This window comes from Oryctolagus cuniculus, chromosome X, assembly GCF_964237555.1.
Source record: "Oryctolagus cuniculus chromosome X, mOryCun1.1, whole genome shotgun sequence".
Taxonomy (NCBI): domain Eukaryota; kingdom Metazoa; phylum Chordata; class Mammalia; order Lagomorpha; family Leporidae; genus Oryctolagus; species Oryctolagus cuniculus.
Genome location: NC_091453.1, coordinates 101,481,426 through 101,494,360, shown reverse-complemented (window position 1 = coordinate 101,494,360; position 12,935 = coordinate 101,481,426). Strand labels below are relative to the sequence as shown.

The 12,935-nt window shown below is 40.8% G+C and overlaps 1 protein-coding gene across 25 annotated transcripts in view; it reads left to right on the top strand.

The window, feature by feature from the left end:
- THOC2 (THO complex subunit 2) overlaps nt 1–12,935 on the top strand; it is a 119,067-nt gene that overhangs the window by 58,159 nt on the left and 47,973 nt on the right. For 18 of the 25 annotated variants that reach the window (XR_007912187.2, XR_011385341.1, XM_070066519.1 and 15 more), the window contains exon 13: nt 12,413–12,613. The exons of the other annotated variants lie outside the window; for them this stretch is intronic. Coding sequence is in view for 16 of the 18 variants with exons in the window: in XM_070066519.1 (XP_069922620.1) it covers nt 12,413–12,613 (201 nt within the window). In the remaining 2 variants the exon portion in view is untranslated. The remainder of the gene's footprint in view (nt 1–12,412; nt 12,614–12,935) is intronic. 25 annotated transcript variants of the gene reach the window in all.

The window sequence follows — 12,935 nt, the reverse complement described above, 5'->3', positions numbered from 1 at the left end:
TCCCAACTCCAGTCTATTCTTGCAGAGATATTGAAGGAAGAAGGGAAGGAAAAAATGCGTTCTTTTGGACTACTCAGGCCAATGTGGGAAGAAATTTGTCTTTTCTCATGACTAGGGTCGTGGTATGAAAAGTGAATATTTCTGATAATCTGGGTTAGAATTTCGATTGATTTTTGCCCCTATAAATATTGCACTATGACAGATCATTTGTTCGTGTTTATAGGTATATTGGTCTTTTGTTCCCTAGCTTGATTTCAAAGAAGATTTATAAGATTGTTTCTAAAAAATTTTCAATTAAACTTTTTTTTAAGATTTATTTTATTTATTTGGAACGCAGAGTTAGAGAGGTAAAGAGAGATCTTCCATCCGCTGGCTTACTCCCCAAATGGCTGCAAAAACGAGGACTGTGCCAGGCCAAAGCCAGGATCTAGGAGCTTCTTCTGCGGCTCCCACGAGGGTGGCAGGGGCCCAAGGACTTGTGCCATCTTCTGCTGCCTTCCCAGGTGCATTAGCAGGGAGCTGGATTGGAAGTGGAGCAGCTGGGGCTCAGACTGGTGCCCATATGAGATGCTGACACTGTAGGTGGCAGCTTAACACGTTACACCATGATGCTGGCCCCACAATTAACTTCTTATATAAGACTCACTTATTGCCTTGTGGTTGCTTGAATGTATAAATTATGCATATTTTTAAAAAGTAGCTTCTGGCCAGTGCCATGGCTCACTAGGCTAATCCTCCACCTTGCGGCACCGGCACACTGGGTTCTAGTCCTGGTCGGGGCGCCAGATTCTGTCCCGGTTGCCCCTCTTCCAGGCCAGCTCTCTGCTGTGGCCAGGGAGTGCAGTGGAGGATGGCCCAAGTGCTTGGGCCCTGCACCCCATGGGAGACCAGGATAAGTGCCTGGCTCCTGCCATCAGATTAGCGCGGTGCGCTGGCTGCAGCGCGCCGGCCGCGGCGGCCATTGGAGGGTGAACCAATGGCAAAAGGAAGACCTTTCTCTCTGTCTCTCTCTCTCTCATTGTCCACTCTGCCTGTCCAAAAAAAAAAAGTAGCTTTTTTACTTAAATTAGATAACATTAACAGAAGTCTTCTAAACTTTGGTTACTTGTAATCATTTCTGTTTGACATATGTAGCATAAGATTAACTTCCTAATACAATACCATGATTCTCAATTTTCAGCATATTAGAATCTATTAAAGGTTTTTTTTTAAAGATTTATTTTATTTATTTGAAAGAGAGAGAGGGAGATCTTTAATTTGACATGTAGTATAAGATTAAGTTCCTAATACAGTGATTCTCAATTTTCAGCATATCAGAATCTCTTAAAGGTTTTTTTTTAAAGATTTGTTTTATTTATTTGAAAGAGAGAGAGGGAGGGAGATCTTCCAGTCTTCCATCCGCTGGTTCACTCCCCAGATGGCTGCAATGGCCTGAGCTGGACTGATCCAAAGCCAGGAGCCCAGGAGCTTCTTCCAGGTCTCCCATGCAGGTGCAGGGACCCAAGCACTTGGGCCATCATCCACTGCTTTTTCAGGCCATTGGCAGGGAGCTAGATCATAAGTGGAGCAGCCAGGGCTTGAACCGGCACCCATATGGGATGCTGGCACAGTGGGCTGGGCTTTAACCCTCTGCACCATAGCGCCCAAAGTTGTTTTTTTTTAAGATTTATTTATTTATTTATTTGAAAGAGTTACACAGAGAGAGGAGAGAGGAGAGAGGAGAGAGGAGAGAGGAGAGAGGAGAGAGGAGAGAGAGAGAGAGAGAGAGAGAGAGAGATCCTCCATCCCATGGCTCACTCCACAATTGGCTGCGATGGCCAGAGCTGCACTGATCCAAAGCCAGGAGCCAGGAGCTTCTTCCTGGTCTCCCACGCAGATGCAGGGTCCCAAGGACTTGGGCCATCTGCTGCTGCTTTCCCAGGCCATAGCAGAGAGCTGGATTGGAAGTGGAGCAGCCAGGTCTAGAACCAGTGCCCATATGGGATGCTAGTGCTTCAAGCCAGGGCTTTAAACAGTGCTGGCCCTCAAAGTTTTTTTTATAAATGTGATTTTTGGGGGAGTGCATGTCTTTTAAGAATTTTTATTTTGGGAGGGCACCGTGGCACAGCGGGTTAAAGCCCCAGTCTGCAGCGCCAGCATCCCATATGGGTGCTGGTTTGAGTTCTGGCTGCTCCACTTCCAATCCAGCTCTCTGCTGTGGCCTGGGAAAGCAGTAGAAGATGGCCCAAGTCATTGGGCCTCTGCACCCATGTGGGAGACCCAGAGGAAACTCCTGGATTCTGGCTTCAGATTGGCGTAGCTCCAGCCATCGCGGCCATTTGGGGAGTGTACCCGCAGATGGAAGACTTCTCTCTCTGCCTCTGCCTCTCTGTAACTCTGCCTTTCAAATAAATAAATAAATTTGAAAAAAATGTGTTTCAGAACAACCATTAAATGGTGGTGGTGTTTTCATTTAAAAAAAAATGGGGAGGAGAGAGAATTTTCCATCCACTGTTTTACTTCCCATATGGCCGCAATTGCTGGGGCTGCTCCAGGCCAAAGCCAGGAGCTAGGAGTGTCTTCTGGGTCTTTCATGTATGTGCAGTGGCCCAAGCACTGGTGCCGTCTTCTGATGCTTTCTCGGGCACATTAATAGGGAACTGGATCAAAAATGGAGCAGATGGGAATTGAACTGGTACCCATGTGGGATGCTGGCATTGCAGGTGCCTATAAATCTGACCTCCTAAAGAGTTGTTAAACCATGGATTGTTGTGCCTTCTCCTCAGAGTTTGTGATCCAAAGATGTAGGGTGTGACTGAAAAATTGCATATCTAACGAAATTTCAGGTGATTTTTTAAAAAAGATTTATTGATTTATTTGAAAGGCTGAGTCATGTTGAGGGAAAGACAGAGCTTGAGAGAGATGCCATCTGCTTGTTCACTCCCAAAATGTCTGCAACGGCCAAGGCGGACTCCCACGTTGGGGACAGCACCAGACACTTGAGACATCTTCTGTTGCCTTTCCAGACACATTAATGGGGTGCTGGATTAGAAGTAGAACAGCCTGGGACTTGAACCAGCACTCAAATGGGATGCTGATGTTATAGGTGGCAGCTTAACCTTCTGTGCCACAACACTGGGCCCTCACTGTTGATGTTGATCCTGCTGGTTCAAATAATAAACTGAGAATTATTGTTCTGTTATATATTAACCAATGTTGATTTTTGTTTTTTTGGCTTAAAGGGAGATGATGGTGGTGATTCATAGACTAGTTACATATGAAAAGATACCTTTTGCTGCTGTAAAATCTTTAATTGCTGAGCCCAGCTTTGACATGATCATTTGACCTACTTAATTTAAATGTTCTTCATAGCACCTACACACTTTTAAAATTAGACATTTTTAAAGTAGCTTTAGATTTATAGCAAAATTGAGAGGAAGGTACAGAAATTTCCCATTTATATCATGCCTCTACAAATGCATAGCTTCCTCCATTATCAAAATCCCCTACCAGAGTGATGCATTTATTACAGGAGACAAACCTACAATGACGAGTTTTTACTAACCAATGTCTGTAATTTCCATTCAGGTTTACTTTTGGTGTTGTACACTCTTGGAATTTGGAAAATGTAGAATGACTTGAACCTACCATTATAGTGTCATACAGACTAGTCTCATGTATCTCAAAATCCTCTGTGCTCTGCCTATTTTTAGCTCCCTCCCTACAATCCCTGGCGACCACTTATCTTTTTACTTTCTTCATAGTTTTACCTTTTCCAGCATGTCATATAGTTGGAAATATACATTATATGGCCTCATCTGATTGACTTCTTTGATTTAGTAAGGTATTAAGCAGTTAAAGTTCTTCAGTGTCTTTTCATGGCTTTATAGCTCAATTCTTTTTAGTGTCGAATAATATTCTATTGTCTCTGGATTAACAGCAGTTTGCTTATCCATTTACCTATGGAAAAGAATATTTTAGTTGCTTTAGTTTTGGTGATTATGAATATAGATTCTTGAAACGTCTGTACAGGTTTTCATGTGGATAGTCTCTGTGTTTTAATTGATACATTTACAGCATTGATATTCAAAGTGATTATTGATATATTTGGATTAATATTTTCCATATTAATGTTTTCTATATTTTGCCTTTGTTCTTTGTTTCCATACTTGTCTTCCACTCTCTGTCTTATGTTATTTTACCTGAGCTTTTTTATTAAAAAAAAAGATTTATTTGTTTCAGAGGCAGAGATGCAGAGAGAGAAGGAGAGCAGAAAGAGGGAGAGAGATAGGGAGGGAGGGAGGTAGAGAGAGAGAGAGAGAGGCCGGCGCAGTGGGTTAAAGCCCTGGCCTGCAACACTGGCATCCCATATGGGCGCCGGTTCTTGTCCCGGCTGCTCCTCTTCTGGTCCAGCTCTCTGCTATGGCCTGGGATAGCAGTAGAAGATGGCACAAGTCCTTGGGCCCCTGCACCCATGTGGGACACCTGGAAGAAGCTCCTGGTTTCAGATTGGCATAGCTCTGGCTGTTGTGGCCATCTGGGGAATGAACCATAGGATGGAGGACCTCTCTCTCTGTCTCTGCCTCTCTCTGTAACTCTGTCTTTCAAATAAATGAAATCTTGAGAGAGAGAGAGAAAGAGATTGAGAGGGGGAGGGAGAGAGGAGGGAGATCATCCATCCACTGTTTCGCTCCCCAAATGGCCAGGGCTGGGCTGAAGCCAGGAACCAGGCACATCTTGTGTATCTCCAATTGGGTACTCTGGCCCAAGCAGTTGGGTCATCTGCTGCTTTCCCAGTTGCATTAGCAGAGAGCTGGATAGGAAGTGGAGCATCTGGGACTGGAACTGGTGCCCATATGAGATGCTGGCACTAAAGGTAGAGACTTACTAACCTTCTGCTCCACAGCGCGCCATCCCTACCTGAGCATTTTTGTATGATTCCATTTTCTCTTCATGTCTCTTTTTTCCTCCAAAACTGGTTGCCCTAGAGTTTCCAGTAACATTTACAATTAATGTAGTTCTACTTTCAAATACATTATACTGCTTCATGTTTACTGCAAGTGCTTTGTCAGAATAATCCTGCTTCTTCTGAAGCTTGTGTCTTTGCTGTCATTTTATCAATGAGCATACATACCCCTAAACATATAATGAAATACATTGTTGGTATTAGTAGTTTGAGCAGATTGTTACCTGTTAGATCAATTAAGAGTAAGAAGCATAAAAGTTTTTATTTTGCCTTAACTTACGTTTTTAAAAATTCTTTATATGCAAATTTGAGTTTCTGACCTCTGTAATTTTCCTTCTCTCTAAATAACTTCAACATTTCTTCCAAGGCAGTTCCATTGGCGTCAAATTCCCTCAACTTTTGTTTGTTTGAGAAAGTTCTTATTTTTTCTCCTTTTGAAGGATATTTTCACAGATCCCAGAATTCTAAATTGATAGTTTTTTGTTTTTCCGATCTCAACACTTTAAATATTTCACACTACTCTCTGTATGGTTTCTGAGGAGAGGCCTGGTAATTCTTACCTTTATTTTTCTATAGGTAAGATGGTTGTCTTGTGGCTTATTTTATATTTCCCATTTCTCTGATTTTCTATAGTTAGAGTATGATTCCTAGGTGTAGTTATTTTTGGAATTTATTCTACTTGGTTTTCTCTAGGCTTCCTGGATCCGTGATTCGGTGTCTGAAATTAATTATGGGAAAACTTGCAGTATTTAATACTTCAAGTATTGTTTGTGTTCCTTTCTCTTTTCTCCAAGTATTCCCATTATGCACATGTTACTTGTTTTATAGTTGTTTCACATCCTGCAGTTCTTGATTATTTTTTGTTTTCCAAGCATTTTTTTTCTCTATTTGCTTTTCAGGTTTGGAGGCTTCTATTGAGATAGCCGTAAGCTCAGAAGTTTTCCTCAGCCATGTCCAGTCTAAAATATTTATCAGAGGCATTTTTCATTCTGAGTTTTTGATCTCTAACATCTCTTCTTGGTTCCAATTTTTACCTCTATACTTATACTGCCTATCTATTCTTGCATGCTGCCTATTTTATCATTGGAACCCTTAGCATGTTGATCATCAGTATTTTAAATTCCTGGCCCAGTAATTTCAATATCCCTGCTGTATCTGAGTCTGGTTTTGATTCTTCGAACTCTGTGTCTTCAACCTGTGTTTTTTTTCTTGGTAGCTAGGCATGATGTCCTTGGTAAAAGGAACCGTAATTAGGACTTTAGTAATGTAGTGGTAAAGTGTCAGTCTTTCAGTGACCTTGTCTGTGACCCTAGACTGTGAACTTCACAAATATTTCTGAGGAGCTGCCTCCCAGCCTCCCCCAGGTGAGACAGGATGGGTAGAGTAGCCTGAGTTGGGTGTTTTTTCTCACAGGTCAGTTAGAGATTGATAGAATCCCAGCAGGTTAGGCTCTGGTTAGTTTATCCTGAGAGCAGACCCTGTTAAGGAGGACAGAATGCTTTGGTGTAATTTTAAATGATTCCTTTTTCCTTCCCTCTGTTAGAAACACAAGATTTTCTCTGATATTCACTGTGAGAACCAGGTTGAGCTCATGCTAGGTAAAACTCAGGACAGTGCATGTGTGTGCCCACCTCTCACCCCCAAATGGGAGTTTTTAAGCTCCCAGACTTGTCTATATTGTGATTTATGATTTACAAGCCTGATATTTCTGTCCTGGCCACTGGTTTCCTTGGAAGTTTCTGTTTACTGCAAGTTGTGATTCTTTGTGTTTGCTTGTCTGTCTCTAATTTTGGGGATAGTGGTTTGCCTGGCGACTGCATTAAGAGCTGTTGGCTTTTCATTTGTTCAGCTTTTTACCTGTTAGTATGGTGTGGTCACTTCTAAGCTTCTTACATGACAAGCTGGAAGTCAGCATGTACAAACTTAAGATGAATACCTTGTTGCTTTTTTGTCTGCAGAATTTTGTCCAAAATTTTTTACAGTAGTGATAGCCCACCCAACCAAGTACATACCTAACTGCCTTGAGCTTTGACTCATTCACAGATTTAAGCACAGTGCCTTTGAAAGGTAGCAGCCCTTACGGAGTCTTGCTAGGCTCCTATTCACAAGGATTTTTTCCTCAGGCTATCTACTTAACTATAGGCCATGTTGCCTAATGGATTTTGGTGGCTAAGCTTCCTTAGTACTACTTCTGGGGCCATACCACACTGTTTATAGAATTGGATTCTTGTTTGGCAACTCCCCTCCCCTCAGAGTTAACAGCATAGGTTCCTTTTTTCCTTGGTTGATGATGGTGAATTTTGTGCCTTTAAAAACCCATCCTTTACTTTGCTCATTGCTTCAGGGATTTGGGGAGAGATTCTGTGTTTTTACTTTGCTATCATCTTTTTTTTTTTACAGGTAGAGTTATAGACAGTGAGAGAGAGAAACAGAGAGAAAGGTCTTCCTTCCATTGGTTCACTCCCCAAATGGCCGCTATGGCCGGCGCTGTGCCGATCCGAAGCCAGGAGCCAGGTGCTTCTTCTTGGTCTCCCACATGGGTGCAGGGGTCCAAGCGCTGGGGCCATCCTCCACTGCCCTCCCGGGCCACAGCAGAGAGGTGGACTGGAGAGGAGCAACCGGGACTAGAACCCGGCGCCCATATGGGATCCTGGCGCCACAGGCAGAGGATTAGCCAAGTGAGCCATTGCGCCAATCTGCTTCCATCTTAATTTATTTGTTTGCATAAATTTTTTATGACTGTTAGAAACATGAACTCATGTGATCAGTATATACCTCACACTGGGTATTAGATGATATTAGGAAATAAGTGAAGTAATGATATTATGGTAATGTAGAAGAATGTCCTTATAATTATGGGGTATACCCTGAATGCCCATTTTGTGTTTCTCATGTCTGCATTTTTTTGGGTCAGTCACAGAAAGTACAAGATATTGAATCTAGACGGTAGATGGTGTACTATCTTTGAGTTGGTAGGTAGAGAATGTACTTTAGACCAGTGACTTCAAAATTTTGCTTATGAACAAACTGTCATAGAATTTTGGGGTTGATGTTCACTACTTTTTTTTTTAGGAGTAGTGTGTGTGTGATCTTGCCTTACTCTTCCTATTTCTTTTTGAAATTGAGTATCTGTAGTGGTTGTGTTGGTTAGAACCCAAATTAATATTTCTTTTGTATAGAAGTCTGGGCTTGGAATTGGGATATGCTTGCATTTTAATTTATGTCAATGTAGCCAAACTTGTACCTTCAAAATATTTAGTGTGTATGCCCAGGAGTAAGCTTGAAATTGGTAGACATTTTTGGTACTTTGGTTCCATTTCTCAGATCTCTTACAGAGTCTCACACCAGAGTGTGAGTCTAGTATTTAATATGTTTTCATGGGACCTAGCCTCAACTGCAAAGAAATTCTTTCATCTCTTGTTTAGGTCTGCTGTTCACTTAACAGTGAATTATTTTTACTAGAGGGAAAAATAGTCTGTGTTAGACTTACCTAAAAGATGGCATGCCTGTGTACATTATGGATAATTTAGGGGACTTTTAAGAATAATTGTGAGCATGTGTAATTTTCATTTTCTGTACCGACTTTAGAACCTAACTTACCCATAAAGCATCTTGAGTTATGACTGTACTCCAAAGTAATTAAAGAGCTAAAAATTGATCATTTGGTTAATTGGTTTCATCAGGATAAACTGCTAGCTGCTTGCTGGTTCTGTGACCTTGAGCTGATCACTTTTCTAAGCCAGAGATGGATGGTGATATTTGCCTTATCTTGTTCCCAGAATTGCTATGAGGATCAAATCAAGTATTTCTTAACATTAATTAGCTTTATAGTGTAAAATGTGAATAGTCATGAATTCTTAAGATCATAGATATTGCTTTTTTTGAGTAAGTCATTATTTCATTAGACTTTGATGATTTGTTTGAAACTATTACAAGCTTTTTTTTGTCTTAAAATTTTTAGTTCTCATGTTAAGGTAATAGCTTTATTTCACTCAAGAGCACATTTGTCTACTATATGTAGGAATTCATTTTTTTAAGATTTATTTTATTTATTTGAAAGAGTTACAGAGAGAGGTAGAGACAGAGAGAGAAAGCGGTCTTCCATCCTCTGGTTCACTCCCCAATTGGCCACAATGGCTGAAGCTGTGCCGATCCGAAGCCAGGAGCTAGGAGCTTCCTTCGGGTCTCATATCTGGGTGCAGGGGCCCAAGGACTTGGGCCATCTTCTACTGCTTTCCCAGGCCATAGCGGAGAGCTAGATGGGAAGAGGAGAAGCCAGGACTTGAACCAGCATCCCATATGGGATGCCGGTGCTTAAGGCCAGGGTGTTAACCCACTGTGCCACAGCACCAGCCCCAGAATTCATTTTTTTTTTCAGATTTATATTATTTACTTGAGAGGCAGATTTACAGACAGAGGGAGAGGGAGAGATAGTGACAGAAAGATCTTCCGTCCACTGATTCATTCCCCAAATGGCCACAGTGGCCGGAGGTGGGCCTATCTGAAGCCAGGAGCCAGTAGCTTCCTCCAGGTCTCCCATGCGGATACAGGGGCCCAAGTACTTGGGCCATCTTCCACTGCTTTCACAGACCATAGCAGAGAGCTGGATCAGAAGTGCAGCAGCTGGGACTAGAGCCGGGGCCCATATGGAATGCCAGCACTGCAGGCAGATGCTTAACCTACTATGTCACAGCGCCAGCCCCAAGGACTTTCTTTGTTTACTTTTTAATGATAATCAGGTGGTTTTTTACCCCACCAGTGTTGCTATTTATTTTATAAATTAGTTAACACAAAATAAAGACAATTTTTTTAAAGATTCATTTATTTTATTTTAAAGTATAACAGGGAGGGAGAGGCAGAGGCAGAGGCAGAGAGAGATCTTCTGCCTACTAGTTTGCTCTCCAAGTGGCCTCAAAGATCAGGAGCCAGGAGCTTCATCCGGTCTCCCATATGTGTGCAGGGGTGATCCTCCACTGCTTTTCCAGGTGCACTGGCAGGGAGCTGGATAGGAAGTGGAGCAGCCACTGGACTCAAACCAGTACACCCATATGGGATGCTGGTGCTGCAGGTGGCGGCTTTGCCTGCCATGCCACAGTGCTAGCCCTGGCAATTTTTATGAAGAAAATATTTATTGCTAGGGTTTTGTGAGTGAACTATTCAAGGGTAGGTATGAGTGTGTATCTCTTCATTTTAAGTAAAAAGCATTTTGTAAGAATACCTTAAAAACATCAAAATCTTTTAATATAGTTCTTATTTTACACATAGAGGCAAACACTGCTCTTTTTGGTACTGTCAAGTTCCCTGATGTATTTTTGCTATTGTAAAAAGTCCATACAAAGAAAATGAGGAGCTCTAGAGTTAGAAACCAAGTTTAATCTAAAAACATCTTTTGTATTTAATGAATGTGATCAAAGAAGTATTAAGATGTTTATATTTGCTCTTGTATTTTCACCTTTAACAATTGGTTTGAATTAAGATCAGCTTATCTCGTACTGAATATCTTCCTGTTACAATTCTAATCAAGATGTAGAATCATACTTAAGGGAATAAATTACAAATCATACTTTAATTAGCATTTTCCTCATTAGCTATTCTGCTTAACTAAAAGAGGTATATAAACATACAAGGATAGGCAGCTACTAAGTATTACTAAGTATTACGAGGCATATATAGACTAGATGAAAACAGTACATTATTTTTAAAAATGCATTTTATATAAGAAAGATCAGTACATAGAATTTCTTTATTAAGGAGAGTGATAGGGAGAGGTAGAAGTAGAGGGAGAGAGATGCACACCGGTGGCCAGGAATGCAATCTAGGTTCCCCATGTGGGTATCAGGGACCTAACCACTTGAGTCATCATCTGCTACCCCCATGGGTACTCATTAGCAGGAAGCTGAAATCAGGAGGAGAGCTGAGACTTGAACCTAATCACTCTGATATGGGATGCTGGCTTCCCAACTAGTGCCCTAACTGCTAGGCCAAATGCATAGCCCGATGTACGTTTTTTTCTTAAGATTTATTTATTTATTTGAAAGACAGAGTTACAGAGAGGCAGAGGGAGAGGCAGAGAGACAGAAGTCTTCCTTTTGGTGGTTCGCTTCCCAAATGACTGCATCGGCCAGAGCTGGAGCCAGGAGCTAGGAGATAATATTTTGTCATTTAGTATCTATCTTTTCATGAATAATGTAGTATTAACAATGTATTTCTAAGAATTTTATAAAGTCTTAAATTTTAATTGAAAGATATAAGGAAGGTGGTTTATTGATCTGTTCTCTAGACTTGTTAATCTCCTGTTCCCTAGATAATTTTTTCCCTATAGGTATATTTTCTGATTTCTAAATTGTTTTAATCTTACTTGGATAATTTTTAGCAAAATGATTTTCCTCATAGTTTTAAAACATAAATATGAAGTCTTTATTCTAGTACATGGACCTGGTGGATATTCAATAATTGTCATTAAAAATGAGAAGAATAAGGATGGTGAAGGTAATGCTATAGTTCATATAGGTATGGCTACAGGTTTTGATCTAGCCATAAAAGTAATTCATCTGATTTATGTCTGCAACTTTCCCCTTAATCTTCAACCTATGTTGTTATGTAGCCCCATTAGTAGCTCTGTCTTTATAAGGCAATATTGAAACCTCTTTTGGTATGTTTATCATGTATTATATTGGAAATTAAGGAAGTTTTTCCAGTTATGGTCTACCCTATTTCCATCCGGAATGTACACTCAGTATGCCACCAGAATTACACATTTCCATCCCCCATCTCCAAAAACCCAGATGACTCTCTAGCTTTTTTCCTACCAGGCCACTCTCCTGTAACCCAATTCCTTATTTACTGACCAAGGTAACCTAATAATTGTTTCTTTGAAAATGATCATACCTTTTTGACTGCCAGTTCCAAAAAAAAAAAAAAAAAAAAAGGTGTGTGTTTTCCCTCATAAAGTTTATATGGTAGGTGTTGAAAATGTGACACAGAAGTTAGACTTTACCATGTTAACACTCATTACATTGCTCAAGTATGAAAGTACATACATACACAAAATAACCTTGCTTACTAGGAAAATAGTAAGCTTATTAGCTGCATATTTATTTGCTTTTCCCTTTCCCTTCCCTGCTATTGAGCTAATTCTTTCAGGAAATCTAAATTGTCTGTAGGTGTCAGTGCTTCAGTTGTCCCTTTGCCTCTGCACTCTTTCCCAACCCTCCACCTGCTGTACACATACACATATCACTCATTATTTCATATTGAATGAATATACAATGTTGTCAAACACTTTGGGGACCCATCTGCTAACCCAGTTTTTTATTATTAATGGATTCAAGTTAACTAATGGTTTTTATTTTTTTTTCAGCAATGTTGTTAATATTTTTGCTTATTTTTCTGTGAGGACTTTAGTAGTGTATTAAAACATGCCTTTACATTTCATTGTGTTTATTTTGGTTTTATTTTTTTTTAAAGATTTATTTATTTGAAAGGCAGAGTTACAGAGAGAGAGGGAGAGACAGAGAGAGATCTTCCATCCGCTGGGGTTCACTCCCCAGATGGCCGCAATGGCTGGGGCTGGGCCAAGCCGAAGCCAGGAGCCTGGAACTCCATCCGGGTCTCCCACGTGGGTGGCAGGGGCCCGAGTACTTGGGCCATCATTCGCTGCCTTCTCAGGTGGGTTAGCACGGAGCTGGGTTGGAGCAGCCGGACTAGAACCGGTGCTCCTATGGGGTGCTGGCGTTGCAGTTGGCAGCTTAACCCACTGTGCCACAATGCCAGCCCCTATTTTTGTTATTTTACTGTTTGATTTTACTAATTCTATAGAGGAATAACTAAAACCTGGATCAGATAGTACAAATGAACTATAAATTATTATGCTAGCTTTAATTTTATTTTATGATACTTAGATCGATTTAGGATGCTTAGTTTGTGATGAGAGTGAGAAAATTGGCCTATACAATCATTTAAAATGTATGGATGTCAAGAATGAGTTGGA